This window comes from Drosophila guanche, unplaced genomic scaffold, assembly GCF_900245975.1.
Source record: "Drosophila guanche unplaced genomic scaffold, DGUA_6, whole genome shotgun sequence".
In the NCBI taxonomy this organism is placed as follows: domain Eukaryota; kingdom Metazoa; phylum Arthropoda; class Insecta; order Diptera; family Drosophilidae; genus Drosophila; species Drosophila guanche.
The window spans coordinates 418,739-436,567 of record NW_022995748.1 but is presented as its reverse complement, the minus strand read 5'-3'; the positions used below and the strand labels follow the sequence as shown (position 1 = coordinate 436,567).

At 47.2% G+C, this 17,829-nt stretch overlaps 2 protein-coding genes and 1 long non-coding RNA gene across 4 annotated transcripts; 1 reads left to right on the top strand and 2 right to left on the bottom strand.

Annotated features, from left to right (window-relative positions):
• Positions 1 to 262: 262 nt before the first annotated feature.
• On the bottom strand, positions 263 to 7,106 carry LOC117584724. The gene is made up of 3 exons (XR_004573863.1): positions 6,811 to 7,106; positions 6,589 to 6,756; positions 263 to 983 (listed from the first exon to the last, which is right to left on the bottom strand). It is a non-coding gene; the product is annotated as an uncharacterized LOC117584724 (long non-coding RNA).
• A 130-nt stretch (positions 7,107 to 7,236) lies between these two features.
• LOC117584715 (segmentation protein paired) lies at positions 7,237 to 10,240 on the top strand. 2 transcript variants are annotated; one of them, XM_034273761.1, is made up of 3 exons: positions 7,238 to 7,562; positions 8,086 to 9,161; positions 9,192 to 10,240. In XM_034273761.1, exons 1-3 carry the CDS (start codon positions 7,496 to 7,498, stop codon positions 9,951 to 9,953), a joined length of 1,905 nt encoding a protein of 634 aa, XP_034129652.1. In that variant the 5' UTR covers positions 7,238 to 7,495; the 3' UTR covers positions 9,954 to 10,240. The 2 variants fall into 2 exon arrangements, with proteins under 2 accessions (XP_034129651.1, XP_034129652.1); XM_034273760.1 differs by having other exon boundaries at positions 7,237 to 7,562; positions 8,086 to 10,240.
• Positions 10,241 to 15,041: 4,801 nt separating this feature from the next.
• On the bottom strand, positions 15,042 to 16,182 carry LOC117584166. The gene is made up of 2 exons (XM_034272930.1): positions 15,602 to 16,182; positions 15,042 to 15,526 (listed from the first exon to the last, which is right to left on the bottom strand). The coding sequence occupies exons 1-2, from the start codon at positions 16,139 to 16,141 to the stop codon at positions 15,167 to 15,169; spliced, it is 900 nt and encodes a 299-aa protein (XP_034128821.1). The 5' UTR covers positions 16,142 to 16,182; the 3' UTR covers positions 15,042 to 15,166.
• Positions 16,183 to 17,829: the final 1,647 nt, after the last annotated feature.

Genomic DNA, 17,829 nt, shown 5'->3' with positions numbered 1-17,829 from the left:
ATACCAAAATATACCATTGCATCTTCAAAATATGGCGTAAAAATACCGTAGTCTTAAATCAGATTCCTCGATTTTGATGCTCTATCTAATATTACCAGCTAGTTAGAACTCTCAACACTACAACTCTAATTTTATCAAAGTCATCAATCAATTTTCCAGAATATTGAGAATAGAGAATTGATTGAGATTGAGAGAATAATGTGTATATCCTTTTCATATGTTTTCTATACATACCGATCTATAAACTTTGTCGATCTATAATCTAGTAATTATTATCGAGCAGATTATCCCAAAGTTTGATAATGTCTTAACCTTTCGCTAGAACATCCCCTAGAGCTTTTCCATTTGCAACGCTAAATCTTTGCACTTTAAGAGTGTCTGTGTCTGTACGTAGTTTGTGCAAAACTCGGCAAGAAGATGAAACAATCCAAGGACATTAGTCGAAGATTATCTAAAATAATCACCCAAAATATTTACGGTTGTTCTGCGAAACACAAACATGCCTGGGCCCTGCGTGCACCTTGCTGTGCGCCCATGAAGATCGGCGACCAAAACTGCGACCAGAAACCCAAACCGCACATCCTCGTACAGCGTACAGCGTACCCGGTGAGGGGCAATCACCAAGTCAACAAATCCATCAAGGTTACGGCAAGGTGCGACCAATTCTAAAACCAGAACGCTACACCCACAGCCAGGACACATGGTAGGGAGTCCGAGTACGAGTCCTCTTCTGCGCGAAGGTCATCTGTCCTGGCTAGTTTTTCGATTCAGCTCACATGGTCAATTGGTTTGGTTGGCTGTTTTTCTACTTTAACCGCACAGTTTACCCAAAAGAGCAAAACGAATTCACAATTCGGTACGCCCACGCAGCGAAGTATTGTGGTCAAATTTTGGTACTTCTCTCAGCCATTTGGGGCGGAGTTTTCGACTGGGCTGGAGGGGTAGGGGTTCCGTGAATGTGCACAGCATGGGCGGAGCTTCACCTGAAATAATGCATAATTTATTATGTTTTATTTGTGGCTTCAAACAGGGGAGAAAAAAGCATGAAACTGCAAAGGGGAATTTACATTTTTATGCAACAAAAAATGAACACTCATTTTTCTAACCATTTTCAAACGGAAATTCAGACCAACTGCAAATTCCGCTATTCCCGGAACTTAAACGGTTCAAAAAGTCAAGACAACCGTCAAAAAGTCAAAAACAAAAAACCCTTTCGATGTAGAACAAAACAGAATTGGGCCGCAGCCGCCCGATGGGTTTTCGCTCTGTTTTGACATCATTTTTAGTGCACCAAGAATAAAAGATTTATTTGTATATAATCGCTTGCTTGGCTTGGAGTTCTGGCAGAGTTTACCTGAGTCTCAGCACACGCTATGCTTCGCGGGAAGGAAGCGTATTGAAACGGAACCCAACACCAGAACCGTCATAAAGTGCACATTCCACTTCCTCCTTTTTTGGTAACTTTCTGTACAACCTTTCCATTTATTGGGATTGCGATTTCACGCTCACTGATCGCAGCATTTCTATTTTAATTTCCTTTTTTCGACTTTTCCCCGCATCGCCTCGTATCGCATCCTTCCAGCGAAGGAAGGTGGCAGAGGCGCAATTTTATGAGCCATTATGGTCTTTCGCGATTGTTCAGTAATGGCAATGATTGCGGTTTTATATGCACCACCATTCAGGTGGCGTGTGTCTGGGTCTCGCACCCAGAAGCAGGATCATCGCTATCTCTTGATATTTCTGTGCCATACAAATTGCGATTACAGCGCTCTGGCAATGTTTCCTGGAAAACGCCCAGTTTTCCTTTGAAATGAAAGTCTACTCCAACCCCCCAAAACAAGAACTTCTTCAATGAGGCAGACCCCGAGAGCTCTTCATGCTCTGACACCAATCGCTCTCCATCAAAGCGCTGAATGCTCGCTCCCCCCCCCCAACATGCAAATGAGCCGCCAGATTGGGTCGCCTGCTCCAGATGATGTGGGCTGCTGGCATGGCCCCTGGTTTTCTCTTCTGTTCTGTTTGATTAAGCGGAAATTAAGTGTGCGTTTCGGTTGCAGCCCCATGCGATTCGCCATGGCTGCCTTTTTTATTCCGGCCTGCACATATTTTTGTATGCGAGTTTCTTGCTTGATCAATTTGGCCTGTTCAATTTTTGGACAGTTGTTTGGTTTCTACAAAGTTGAATTTGTTGGGTCTGTGGGCGAGGGAGTAGACCATATTTATTATCGTTATGCTTGGGGTTTGCATTTCCCTTGAATTTACTTTGAGAGCAGCGGAGATCCTTCCGATTTGTGCAGCGTACAAATGGTTCGGGTTGTTGCAAGCGCAAATTAATCAATTTTAAAAGTGTCTAGGGAATTTGTTCAGGTGTTAGATTTACGCTAGCTCTTATCTACCTCATTTTAATGTCACATTTATGGCAGAAAATAAACTTTATTTATAATATTGTAGACTGCAACACATTCTATACCTCCATCAGGCACTCATCTTTGGCACACAAATATTCCACAAATTGTTTCAATTATATTCGAAACTTCAACAAATCCATAAGCAATCTTCGAGCTCTAGCGGAGATATGAAAAACACACAGAAATATAACAAATTCAACAATCTTATCCCCAATCTCTTATTTTCTTAGCAGCTTTTTCCTTCACCTCAACACACCAATCATTTATTGTTCAAATAATTTTCCATTTCCACTGCAAGGCTGCAGGGCCTTTGATTAATGAAACAATTGAATAATATTATTTAAATTCGCATACATCCGATGCGAAGCGTGGCTAATGGACAAACGCCGCCGCAGATCCAACCAAACTTAATAATCGAAGACCTCAGAGATGTGAGAAAAGTGCCACCTACTTTTCTGTGTGCTGTGTGTGTGCTCTGTGGAAGTGATCTTCGGTGGCTAGCTAATGATGTATCCAAGCACGATCGATGATGCTACAAAACAGAGCAATTACAAATCCGAGAGAGAGAGGGAGAGGGAGAGCGACCGATCGTGAGTTCGGGACAACAGGTTGCTGCCTGATCGATGGCTGGTGGCAGCCCCTTGACGGCCGACAGGAAAACAAATTAATCTTGTTGACGTCTTGGCTTGATCGCCGCGCCTCATCACTTTCTTCAGAGCCCAGAGCACAGAGAGCACAAAGCCCAACAGTTCAGTGCCTCCAGATGTTTGATCTCGACCTGATGCTGATCTTCTGTTGGACAACGATGTGTTGCGCCTACCTTTTGCGCCTTCTGTTTAATGAACAATTTGTGGGCCTCCGATGCTGTCTCAGATGTGTGCCGACAACGTTTAGCACTCGATTGGATTGGATTGGATTGGATGGGATTTGTGTGTGCCCCCAGGCTAATGAGTTTCTCAAGAGTGGAAAAGTGGGTGTATGTGGCAGTGGCTCCCCCTTTAAGCCTTCGGGAATCACCCTCAACCTCACCCTCAACAGTCTGCAAATATTTCCCCTGGCCAGACAATGCGTCGTCTGAGCCATGACGAATCTGCGGCCAACCGAGCATTGGTTTGTGGGCAGTCCTACGAGGAGTTCCTTTCAATCGAAAGATGCCAAAAGCGACATATGAAATATGCTAATTTGTAGACAATGCCATTCCCGGGAATGCCCAAAGACCAGCTACAAAACTCGTGACCCACAAACAACTAATGCCTGCAATTAGCTCGGCTAAACTGTCATGGAGATGGACGTGGACGTGGACGTGGACATGGAAGAGTCCATGCCGGACTGCCACCAAGTGCAAAGGGTTAATCGCATTCGCCTTGCTGCTGATCGCCGCCTGGAGATCGGGGAAAGGCCGGCCAATGCCTCTCTATCGATGGGCGTTGGCTGCGTTAAGCCGCAGCATTTTTTCTTTTTGTTGGGCTGGCTGTCTGCTTGGGACTACCTGGTGTGGCGATGCCCCGGTTTAACTCGTCCCATCCATGGCAAATCGTTTACAAATGTTGATCAATAAAACGTTGGACTGTAATGCGATTATCCGCCATAATCATGCCCAGCTACAGATCAACACTTGAGAACTTTTCCAAAATATTTGAAAAAGTCAACTGGCGATCTGCTCTCTCCTCCACGACACCTAAGCTGCTGCGACTTTCCCTCTAATCTCGCACTTTGCTGCTATTTGTTTGCATGCTTTAGCAAGGATTTCATTTTACAATCGCTCCCTGGAACCAAAAGGATGTACAATCTGCTGCTGCTGCTGCGGCTGCTGCTTGCTGGGCTGGGCAAGGGATGTGTTCAAGGAGCAGCCTCTTTGCATATTTACTAAAACTTAGCATGGATTACCCGAAAAGTCAATCGCCGCCTGCCGCAGTTTGGGCTGCTCTAAGCCAACGGAAATATTTGAGGATCAGCAGACAGCTTGAGGATCAGCGTGGAGGCTTAATATTTAAGTCAAGGTTGGCACACAAATATGAGCAGATTTTCTATGCTTTCTTTTTGCAATAGTTGTGTGTGTGATGGCCAAAGTTTAGGCTTGATTATATTCAGATTTTACGACAGGAATAGTACAGAGTAAATATAATCTGCCATCAAAATAATTGATAACTCCAGTGGATTAAAGAGGACTTGGGGATCAGCCTGAGAAAGAACTTTCACAGATCTCAAATGAAAGTAACCAAAGGCCATGGCATGGTGCATTAAGTTGTTCTAGTAAAATGTTCATAATTTCTAGAAATCATCAGCTCTAAATGGTTCATTATCTAAGCATCCCAGACACCCGTTGAGTTGGCTTTGCCTTCTGTGGGCCGCATGGAAATTCGTTGCACAGCAACAGGCAGGAAGGAGGCAGCAAAACAACGGCAAGAGAGCCCCTGATAAAGACATTAGAAGCAGGGAAACGTGGAAACGTGGAAACAATCAAGGCCGTTCCAATGTGTGACAACAGACCACATTACGTTGGCCCAAAGCGAATCGATTGGCCAAACAGAAACAGAAACAGCAACGGAAATTGAGAGACTAAAAAGAGGAAAATAAAGTTGGGTAAATTGAATAAGGAGTGAGGATGACTTGGGCGGTACTTAGTGGCAAAAAGTTTTGGGGAAAAGTTAGTATACCACAAAAGGGAAGTCAAAAGGGAACAGATATCTGAATGAGTAATCTACCCATTAAAGCAGATCTAAAAGGTGCGAAAGTTGGACAAGAAAAGGAATTTGTTTTTGCCAACTTTAGTTGCAGGCGAAGCCAAACAATTATTAACAGTTCTTGCAGGTGGAAATATTAAAGTTGATAACGAATAGGGAGGAGTTAGAGACCCCCCTCGACAATGGGATCCCCTCTCAAAGAACATGGCTCAAGGATACTCTGGCAGGTAGGGCTATGGGCTGCCAGAGTACTCGCAGCATTGTGACAACGAGGATCACGAGGATGATTTTCATTCATAGCACCCTGGGTGGCATCATAAAAAGTCTCTTAGCATCTTTATTCATCCCACTTTGGATGTGTCTTCATTTTTCCCGCTTGTCGTCCGCTTCGTGGAAATGCGATCGCCGAGTTTATGGCAGTCGCTGCCTCCTACTGTTTTCTGCATGCTCGTACCTCGCTCTCTGGGCCTGGTCCCTGGCTCTGCCCAGGCCCGATCCTTACGCTGATGCTGGACATTTTGCGCGTTGATAGCGCAAAATTAGCGTTATATGAGCGGCCTTTTCAGTGCTCATTGTCTGGCCAAATCGAGAAATCAACGAGGATCGTTGCCATCCGATCGATTGACAGTGGCGGCGCCGCGCAGACCCTTTTGATGGCTCGCTTGATATTCGTAGAGGCTTCCCCCAAAAGTCCGTACTTGGCGATGCTGTTTGGTCAAGGTCAGTCCGTGCCGAAGGTCATTCTGGGTCTCCTGCCAGGCGTAAATGTGTTGCACATTCGATCTGCGTACTGGGTTCCTCCTCCCGTTGGGTTTGCTTAACCAAAAACCCAACGGGCAGCCGCACCGAGCAGTAGAAACCCAACCTTTGTTAGCTTGCGGCCTCCGTTGTCCTTGATCCTGGCTGGCTCTCCTGATGCAATGCGCAGGATTCGTCACGTCTCTGTGGGCCAATTTCCTCGCTGGCGTTTCAGCTGGAGCCCATCATTAATTCTCTCCAACTCTTGGCGCTCCTCCATTGTTCCATGGTTTCCGAGGGGTTTCTGTGTTCGCTTTCTTTTCCAGCGGTTCTTACTTAACCTTTTCGGAGGGCTCTCTGTTGCGTGAAATTCCATAATTAATCAAACCCACACGAAGCACCCACAGAAGAATAGCCAACAGAATCGATGCCAGCAGCCACGAGGGCGCAAAGCGTGACAAGGATATGGTTATAGTTGGGATATGTCCAAGGGTTTGAGCTTATGTCATGGGAATAGTCTTCGCTTGCAGAAGGAACCTGTCTGAGGATCATTTGGAGGAGTTTGATGTTCTTTCTTTTATCAACTGGAAAGCTTTGGAAGTTTTAAAGAGCTTTTATTTCTGGAGCAGAGACCTGGATATTATTTCCACCTCCTCATGGTCATGTTTTCTTATCGAATATCTGAGCATTATTTTATCAGATCGAAACTATAATCCTCTTCCTGAATATTTTCTAAAAATTGACATATTAAATCTCACCTTATTTATCCATAATTAACCTTGAAAGTGTCCCTGTAATACCATCCTCAAAGTCTCTTTGCAGCTTCCTTGACTTGGTTCGCTTTCGGTCCACCTCCGATTGAAGTTCTTGAAGTCACGGCGAAACTGGTCAGGTGAGGGCAATCGTTGGCATATAAATTGAGGGCGCTAATGAGGTATCAATAAAGGATATATTACGCTTGTAAACTGTTTAATGCATACTCGATTGCATTATGCGTTCCATTGAATATCTAATTTGATTTCCGGAAGTAAAAGTGGAACCCCCCTCATGAAGGACTGGCAGGAACCCCGAACGGAAAGGACCAGCTGGAACATGCCAACGTGGAACATTACATTCCCCCTCCAAATGTGCCTCTACTCATGCCCGTCTTTACCGTTGCTTTCGCTGAGACGCCCCCAAACAGAGAGCGAGATGGATGGCTGGCCTGCTGGCTGTGAATGAGATCTGAGCGCGAGTGCGAGGGAGAAGCGAGAGCTAGGCGTGCGGCGATTGGTCCGCGTATTGCTTTACCTGCCAGATGGCTGACATCTTGGCTGTCGTTGCCCGCTGCCGTCGCCGTCGCCCGTCGCCCGTCGCTCGACGCCTTCTTCACAGAAAGGCAACGATCTTGGCCGCCGTTCGTCTGGTGAAGTCAGTTAGGCCCAGACTGCGCAACGAGTCACACCACATTCTCTCCTCGTCTTCGTTTCGTCTTTTCGTCTTTTCGTGTTTTCGTGTTTTCATTTCGCCCATCGAAGTACTAAAACAAATCGGCTAATTAACACTTAAAGCTCTCTGATCGCTTGTCAATCGAATCCACAAAGTGCCAACCACAATCGGTGCAGTGTACGCCGGTTTGCTGCGGGCACGAACAATTTGTGGGCTTGGTTGGAGCCACGTGAAACTATGACTGTAACCGCCTTTGCCGCCGCAATGCACAGACCCTTCTTCAATGGATATTCCACTATGCAAGGTAAGTGTCTGCAGAACAGCACGAAGATGTGGGGGAGAGCGTAGAGAGAGTGAAGCTTCAACGAAGATCGAACTGTTTTTGCGAAGCTTTGGAGAGAGTTCTTTGAGGCAGCGAAAAGCTTCTTCATTAGAGCTTTGGCGATAGAGAGCATAAACAGTTACTTACTTCTTCGAAGATTGAGAGTCTTAAGAGTCCCTCAATGGCCTCGGACTTCCCTTCAACTTCCAACTTGAGTTGTTCACTGCCAAGGACTCTCTATAATGGCCATTAGCTGCTCTCGACGGGAGAGGAGTCGCGCGTCGTTTGCAACGGAATGACCTTCGCTACGACTCCGACGCTGCCTCTTCCCCTTCCCGGGAAGTCAATTGTGCGCGAGAGCTGTCGTAAATCAAGTGGCACTGGGACTCCGGCTCCTGACACGCGCTTCTGCCTGGCTCCTACCTGGCAAATTGGAAACTATTTGAGTCCATGGAAAATTGTCTAACTTTCCCTTCCCTTTCCTCTCTCTGTGCCTCTTTTGCAGACATGAACAGCGGCCAAGGACGCGTCAATCAATTGGGCGGAGTATTCATCAACGGACGTCCACTGCCAAATAATATACGCCTGAAGATCGTCGAGATGGCTGCCGATGGCATCCGTCCGTGCGTGATCTCACGCCAGCTGCGCGTCTCCCATGGCTGCGTGTCCAAGATACTGAATCGCTACCAGGAGACGGGCTCCATTCGTCCGGGTGTGATCGGTGGCTCCAAGCCGAGAATTGCCACGCCCGAGATCGAGAATCGCATTGAGGACTACAAACGCTCCAATCCGGGCATGTTCTCCTGGGAGATACGCGAAAAGCTCATCCGTGAGGGCATCTGTGACCGCAGCACGGCCCCGTCCGTGTCTGCCATATCGCGCCTGGTGCGCGGCCGTGATGCGCCGCTCGACAGCGAACTGTCGCCGTCCTCCGCTGACCACCACAAGGCACCGTCCAGCTCGTGCGGCTCCGACCTGTCCTCTGGGCACCACAACAACAACAACAACAACAACAACAACAACAAGCACTCCGACGATGATCTCTCGGACTGCGAGAGCGAACCGGGAATCGCTCTCAAGCGCAAGCAACGTCGCTGCCGCACCACCTTCTCCGCCGCCCAACTGGACGAGCTGGAGCGCGCCTTTGAGCGCACCCAATACCCGGACATCTACACCCGCGAGGAGCTGGCACAGCGCACAAATCTCACCGAGGCACGCATCCAGGTGTGGTTCAGCAATCGCCGGGCACGACTCCGCAAGCAGCACAACTCGGTGTCGGGTGGGCCTGGGTCCGCTGTGGGCTCCGCCATGCCCTCCGTTTCGATGGCATCCAGCGTGGTGTCCAGCGTGCCCAGCATGGCGCCCCTGGCCATGATGCCCAGCATGGAGGCTGCAGCCGCCTACCAGCAGCAGTACGACTTCTACAGCAGCGCCGCACCGACGGCCACGGCGGTGGGCAGCAATCTGTCGCCCGGCTCCAGCCTGACACTCTCCAGCACGCCGCCGCATCACCATCAGTTCCACTACAATCCGAGTGCCGTCAGCACGGCCAGCTACATCATGCCCTCCAGCGCCACCTCCGGCTCCGGCTCCGGCTCCGGTTCCGGCTCGGGTTCCGGCACTGGCAACATCATCGTCTCTGGCGTGACGCCCAGCTATGAGACACAATTGGGTCTGGGAGTTTACAGCACTGAATCTGAGGCGCATCAGACAATGCCACGTAACGAGAGTCCCAATGAGTCCGTCTCCTCCGGCTTTGGCCAGCTGCCGCCCACACCCAACAGCCTCTCGGCCGTGGTGGGTGGAGCCGGTGGTCCCTCAGGCGAGTCCTCACAGTCGCTGGCCAATGCCAGCGGCGGCAGTGAGGAGCTGTCCGCAGCGCTCAAAGTGGAGGCTGCCGATCTGGTGGCCGCTGCCGCGGCAGCTGCGGTTCAACCTCAGCTCTACAGCAGCTGGAGCTCGATGCAGAGTCTGCGCCCGAACGCTCCCCTCTCGCCGGAGGACTCCCTGAATTCGACCAGCTCCACCAGCCAGGCCCTGGAGGTGTCGGCTGCCGCACATCAGATGTTCCATCCGTATCAGCATACGCCGCAGTATGCGCCATATCCCACGGCCACGGGACACTCGCACGGGCATGCCCATCATGCCCACGGCCATCCCCATGCGCACGGCCATGGACACGCTCCACATCCGCATCCGCATCCGCATGCGCATCATCCGCAGTACGCTGGCGCGGGACATCCACACTATCCGCCCAGCTCCTCGACACATTTCATGCCGCAAAACTTCAATGCCGCCGCCTTTTCCTCACCCTCGAAGGTCAACTACCCGACGATGCCACCACAGCCGTTCTACCATCACTCGTGGTACTAGGGGTGGACCAGGGAGTTTTGTATCGGTTGCAGGTGTCAGCTGATCCGTCGATTGATGTCGCCAAAGATGTACAGGGAACGTGGGGGAAGTAGAGACATTTTCCACATGGAAAACATCTTCAGAACTTCCCCGAGTAGCAGCACAATCTTAACCATAGCCAACCAAGTCTTGATCATAGTTTATTCTACGAATAAGTTTCTACGATTACGAGCCCATATTTGTTGTATGCTAAGATCTCTAAGCTAAGTAGCAGGTGCCTTACAAATAAATACATTTATTCTAATTTATGCCAAAAAGATTTTACACTCGAAACTGTTGGAGGTTACCCATTCAGTAGTAGCCTTGACACGCTTCTGTTCGCTGTGGGATATCGCAAATGGAAATCCTGCTGGCCCATTGCTGTGCCACATTAGAGCCTTTAAGTAGCGCTGTAGATTCCACGGACCTGGCTGGAGATTTCAACAAACTCCACGGGGCACAGCGACATCTCTCGGAACTGACATTTTCGGGCTGTCAAGCTGTGCCAATGCCAAATGTTGAAACTCCAAAACGGGCCATGGAAACTATTGCAGTTTTTCGTTGGGCTTATCAGAATTGAGGCAAACTCCAACCAAGGTGTTAATTGCTCTTTCGATTCCTCGTAATTGCCCTATTTCAGACTTGCCTCAAATTCACACCTCCTCCGGGAACTCACTCTCTCCCTCTGTCCATCCTACGTGTCTGCGTGATGGCACTTAATGAAGTCATTACCCCAAAAAAGAGTAAAAAAAAAGATCCCAAATGATCCTTGAACGATAAAGCAGCAGCAGCTCAGACATCCTTAGGTCGTGGCTCTATTATTTTAATCTAGAAAAATCGGATAATCGTTGTTTGTTTTCCCCTAACCAGACAGCCAACAGCCGACAGCCGACAGCCAGCCAAGCAAAAGTAAATATTGACTTTGCAATCGACTTAAGCGTGCTGCTCAGGGGTTTTTCCAGGTAACCAAAAGTGCCACAGATTAGCAAAGAAAATTGCACAAAATCCATTTAGATCCATTTGATTTCCATCTGGGTTCTAGGCTGAATATTTACGCAGTTAGATCTAATCTTAAATAGGAACATTTTTAGAGAGAAAACAAAAGAAAACGTTTGAGCAGCGACAAAACCAAAAGTCAGAAGTGAAGCGAGCTACCATTTGTTTCCTTTTCTTGCCGAAGTTCTATTTGGAGCATCTTCTCTTTGTGTGAGAATCGTCGTAACCAATTTAATAGCACTACCATATTTTCAGGTTAATAAACCAATTACATTTTTAATTCGTTACCCACTCGGACTCGGACTCGGGCTCGGCGGAAAACTCTGCGCCATGAGAGCGCTACTGTAGAAAGCTTCGAGCTGCGATTGAGAATGAATTAAATCTGAAATAAAACGCATTAATTTTCGGTAGCGATACAAAAATTACGAAGCAAGAGAAAAGCTCCGCTGGGGCTGCTGGGGAGCTAATGGAACTCCACTCTGCGCCGTCCAGAGATCAGGGACAGGGCAGGTTGTAGCCCACTCGCTCCCACTCCGACTGCTGCCTTCTCTCTGGGTGATGATTAATGAGCCGACAATGTGTTGAACATCAAAGGCAGGGAAAACAGTCATTTACAACGAAGCTCGAGATGAAATTTAATTTAATTTTTGTTATATTAATTGTTGTTGGACTGAACGTCGGGTCCATCTACCTGTGGCTGCCACATGATGGACCAACAAATGGAATCCTGGCCAGCGTTCGTCAGGCGGTGCCTGGCACATAAGCAGCGCAAAACCTCAAAATATTTACTCGACAGCAAGGCGGACTAACCCCGAGTTGGATTTGCGAATCAAAAATCCAATTCCTGGGAGGGCGAGGTTCAAGGCGAGGTTCTAAGGTTGCGAAAGGATTTGTAGCGCTCTCACTCGCTCTCTCTCTCTCTCTCTGCTGCTCTTTGAGGGATTAGGATATTTCGGAAATAATCCTTTGCTGCCAGGAAGAATGCAGTAAACGGCGCACAGCCCTTAGCCCATAGCCCATAGCCCACTGTGGACCAGGTCAACTCGTTCTTCGGCCACTTTTATGACAGACATCATAAACTTTTATTTGCTGTCATTCTTCGTTCTCGCGCGCAGCACTCAGCCGGGACACAAACCCCTTTACAGGTCCTGGTCCTGGCAAGAGTTAAGCCAAGAAAAGGCTTAGCTTTCAGTCGGACAGTAGAAGGTGAAGGCGAAGTCAAAGTCAGGTAGGATGAGGGCTTAGGTAGTGCTCAAACTGCAGCGATAATCCTTGCTAATGAGGTGCTCTGAGACAGAGAGAGAGAGAGAGAGAGAGCTGAGGGATCTGTGCCAAGTCTGTAAGTCAAGGATAATAGGGAATAAGTAGGATTAGGGGCAGCAAAATGAGAGCCAAATGAATGAAGTTGATGGAACCATCACCATGGAAGCATCTCCAAGTGACACCCCATTCTGGGTATTGGCAAACATTTCGGTTTGGTCTGTCAGCGCAACTACTCGTACTGTGACCGGGTCTCTGTCTCTGTCTCTGTCTCTGTCTCTGTCTCTGCTCGATGGTGTGTCCTCGTCCAAGTCAGTGGGACACAGGGCCGTCGAGCGCATGCTGTTAGCGCACAAATTGATTTGTCAAATTGAGGCGCACAAGGACATTGGCATCATTAACGATGATTGCCCGTACCCGTACCCGTACCCGTACCCGAACTGTTCCCGAAGGTCGTTGCGCAGTCGGTTCCAACGACTCGGACTGCTCTCAGTGCCCTGGGCATTGTCAACACTTTGTCTACCACCAACTGTTTCTGTTTCGCGACGATTGCCCATCTCTTCTCTGTCTCTCTCTCTCTGTCTCTCTCTCCATCTCTGTTTCCTCTTTGGACAGTTGGAGTTTTATTAATAAACACCGAGTAAGAGGGAGAGAGCAATGGATATATAGCCTGCTCTCTGTTTGATCTTCTCAAAGACAGTCGTAATCGATTTGGAATGCTTAGCGGGACTTTTTTGCTGTTCAGCTGTTCAGCTGCTTCTCTTGCTTGCTCCTGCTGCTGCTCCTTTTATGGGCTGCGGCTGATGTCAGCAACTTGTCAGCTTCCTTTTGGCCTCCTGGCCCAGCAAGTGTCTTCTGTCTGACACTCCAGAGTGCCAAAAACTTCAGTTGGCCGGAACCGATACGCTACTTTCCGCCAATTAAATGAAGCTAAAAGTCAAAAATCGCTGCCTAATGAAATTTGTCCAAAAAGCCGACAGCATTAAGAGATAAAGAAGTTATTGGGAAAGGAATTGTTTAAGTAGATTCAAATTAATATTTGCGAATTTACACAACTTTGTAGCTGCTCTCCGATTTGGTACACCCTTAATTATAGGCACAAATACGATACGAAATATATAGATATTATTTGAATTTATTTTTCATATCCCATGTGGAAATCCTTTTTTGTGGCCTCAAACAGGTGTCGTCGTTTACTTGTTTTACTCACTCGCCCCGTAAAAGTACTCAACAAAACCGAAAAAAGTCGCCCATTGCCATCTAATTCAACATTTGGCCAAAATGGTAATGTGCGCGCCTCCATGCCGACATTATTATTAATGAATGAGCACCAGGTGTAGAAGGGAACAAAAACACAATGGAGAGCGCGCAATATTATATACAAAGTTCGTAGTTCGATTTTCGATAAAAGAAAAGCGTTTGTGTTTGTGCGCTTATCGCATAATTCTAGGAGCGGTGGAGGTAAAGAACTTCCATATTAATGGTTCATTATGGTGACCCGCTGTAATACAGGCCACGGATCTGTATGGGGTCTCAGCTCTGGTCATGTGTGCTGCAACTTCAGTTTCAGTGGCAGCTCCAGCTCCAGTTTTCGGGTGCTTTGTTTTCAGCCGCTCTACCTATGGCTCTGGCTCTGGCTCTGGCTCTGGTTCTGCCTCTGACGCCTGGCGTGACGGTTTTAATTTTATTTTATTATTATGTATATTGTGGCGCACGGTGCACGCCTTCTCCACGTCGCCCCTTTCGTCATACTTTCAGACAGTAGTTGTGGCTGTAGTTTTATCATGAACTTGTTGGTTTTTTGTATTTGTTTTTATGCTCCTACGTCGGGGTCTCTTGCAATTAGTTGTAGAACTACGATGGCAGCGCCATCCAGCGGCCGTACCGGGGAGTAACGAACGACATTGCCCGACTTTTGGCTTGCCCGAAGCTAATGAAGCAACCCCCCCTCAGGCCACAGGCCATAGGCCACCGCTCCACATGGTCTACCGCCGGCTGGCTGGTGCTGGCTTCTGACTTCACGGACGCGTGCAAATTCCATTGAAAAAATGAAGGAGTCAAAGTTTTCCTTCCTTTCTTTGCTTCACTTTATCTGCATTGGATTGGGCCCCAGCAATTTACGTAGTTTACATTTTGTTGCCTGCTTGCTGGCATTACTTGTTCCTTCCTTTTTGGAGCCACATACATATTGTGTGGCTCTCTCCACATTGTGGCTAAACTTTGTGGTGCAGGCAGTCCAGGCCGGGCACTAATTTTGTATGCGGAAATCGAAGTTTGACATGTGCTCTTGAAGGGTTTCGTCGGGGCTTTCTTTACAGTCTATAATTATTTGTATACTTGAGCAAACCTACAAAGAGTCTTCGTAAGTAATATTCAACTTTTGCAGAGAATTTACGTATACTTTTTATACTTCTCTTTGTACCTCTGGAGACCACTCAAATTCCAATAATTTTATTTAAATTCTCACAAATATTGACACAAAGCTATGGCCATCTCTTTGGCTCCGTAAATTGTCTTTGAAAATAAGTTATATATTACGATTCCTGTTCCAATTTTTCTTGGAGCACTGAAACCCTTTAAGGCTCTGTTCACTTACTCTAATTATTAAGGAGTCTTTCGTTACAATACTCTCTCAAGCTCTCAAGAACTCCCCGAACTCGTCGGCCACATTTTGCATGCGGAAATGCATTTGCAATTTCCATAAAAATATTAATGTACCCCTCAAACTCGGAGTATTTGCATATGCAGTTGAGATTGACATGCCACGCTCGGGATTTAATTGGATGCCTCTCTCCAAAAAGTTTCAACTTTAAATTAATCAATAAAATTTTAATATTTTTCTTCACAATTAGTAACTGAAACCATTGAAGCTCTTTGGGAATTAAATTACTGGACCCTTAATTTACACATTTATACACAATTTCCATGTGTAGATTCACTCAGAAAACAGCCGAACGACAGCGCCTCAGACTAAAGTTTTGCTCCCTGTCGCCTCTATCCACGCCGTAGCCCTGCCAGATGGTGTCCGGCGGTTTGCTCCAGCGCACAAAGTAGGTCTTGTGCACGGCTGCCAGCTGGAGCTTGGACTTGGCTCTGGAGTGGAGCCGTCGGCGAAAGGGCCATAGGAACCAGTGGAGTGGGCCGCGGTTCAGGAGAGGCTGCTGTGTGGATGCTGCTGGATGTACCGCTTCCAGCTGCAGATCAGCAGGCAACGGAGGAGACTGCCGCTGCGGATGCGGATGCGGATGCGGATGCGGCTGCTCGACTATCACAGATTCGGGAGTGGCCTGAGCAGAACTCTTACATGGAAAGTTTGTTATTTTGGTGCTGGATTCTAAGATCTGAACATCATCATGGACATCCATGTGGCTTACAGTTGTGGTGGAGTCAAAAACCTCCACTTCATCCATGTCCCTGCTGGCCCAGGGTTTCAGGCAGTTCCTCCTCCGAGGCGGAGGCTTCTCCTCCACATCCTCCAGTATGGGCGAGACGCGACTGCTGCGATTGCACTTGAAGCAACCAACCGGCAGCTTCGATTTTGTTTGTGGTGTCATGGGTTTTGGTGGCTGAAACTGCACCTGGGGCATCTTCACCAGTATAAAGTGATCGTTGAGCAGGCAGACATCCGAGACCTTGTCATACTTTGGCTCCTCCCCGAAGAACGAGTCCAGATCGATGTTCTGCTGATAGATGCGATAATCCTCTCCAAACTGTTGACTCCGCTGCATGGCCTCCAAGTTGGGTGTGAAGGCTTGACGCTGGCATGGTGCCGGGGACTGGAACTGCTCAAGCGCGGCACGGGCATAGGATGTCCTTCGGAGCTGGCTCATCTGGCGCAGTTGCCTGAAGAAGTATCTACCAATGAAGGTCAGCTGGAGGCGTTGGCATGTCTGGTTAGGCGCCGGCAGAAACATGCTGGGCGGCGTGCCTGACGGGGTGAAAGGTTGAAGTAAGGGGATCAGTTCTAGCATTTATTATGAACTGAAACGAAAAGTCAACTAAGTGGCAGCCAAACTGTTGCATACTTTGAGGCGCACGTGGAAATTATTTCAAATTTCTTTAAAGCTGCTCCAAAAGTGAAAGGAAATGTGTCTGGCCAGTGTCGGGAGGCCATTTTCTTGTCAGTGTTGGCTCTGGGCCATTATCCTTCGCTTGACTTTTGACACTGCACTTGGCACAGCACAGGACATGCCAGACAGGCGACCGAAAGGCCTTCGCCCTGGTTTTGCTTCGCGGCTGTTTGGCTCCAATTCCAATGCCAACCAACCGTATTTTATGCCCCACGAAAACAAAAGTTATATTTATTATTTTGACAGGTAAACAAATCACGAGCCCACACACACACACACACACACACACACACACACAATGTACACAGACAGGAAGTGGAACAAAAAACAATATGCAGGTCCTTGCCTTGCCGCCGCTGAAGAATCTCCTTAGACACTCACATTTTGGGATTTGCCCCTTTTTCGGCTCGATCTCCTATTGCCTCTGACTACCGCTTTATTTTGCTTGACGCTGTGCGCCGCCTGACTTCCCAATGGCAACTGAAGCCGCCTTTCAGGCTGCCACATTGCATTGCTGCCACATGCGTGGACAATTAAACACCCTAACACGGGGGAAGCCCCAACGAATGGATCAGAAAGTTTGTGAAATTAATGCTGAATGTGTTTGAAATATACTTGTGAATTTTATTGAGAGATTTTGGTGACACTTATGATAGTTATCATGGCATTAGAAGTGTTCATTAATCATTAAGAAATGCACAAGAAAGTTCTCTTTGCTTTGATTCTGCTGCATATTGCTGGTATATTGATGAAAAGCTGTGTCAACTGGTTTTTGGCATATTCAACACATGCGAATGTTTAAAATTACGGAAGAGCTACAAATGTTACTGTTTCCTTGCTCTAGTCTATAAACTTCTTCCAAGTTTATAGAGTCTAAGTGTGACTAAGTGTGAGAGGCTACAAACTATTATAGAATTCTCTACTTTAAAGATCGAGCGTCAGTTAAGGTGTACTGTCTTCGAATTGCATTTTTTACTTATAAGTTTTAATTCCAAGAATTATACAAAAATGAAATACATAAACTTTATTTACATTTTTTCATGTGAGGGTATTTCATGTACGCCGCTTTGCTGTTTTCCCATTTTGTGTTGCATGTTAATGGCAGGACGACTAGTTGGATTGATAGTTGATAATTAGCAGAACATACCAAGTGTAATGTTTTTATAAATATTCGAACTACAGATGAGGTAAGCTAATGGAACATCTACTGTACGCAGAGTACTGCGTACTCGCATATGCATTAAAATGATGGCAATATTCAATGTCAAGGCTGCCAGCTAAATCCGTTCGGAGTTTCTTAATTGTTTTTCACTGCCAACGGAAATATATTTAGGCATAAGAAGTGAAGTTTGTTTTGGACATACAAGTAAACATTATAAGTACTACCCGGCAGTAGCTCCCTAATTAAGTCAGAAATAGAAACATAACCGCTGTATGCATTGCACATTAGCAACCCGTTTCAGAACTTATCAAATCAGATCTAATATCTGATATGAATTAACTGCCAAGTGCTTCGACTTGCCTGCTGTCAC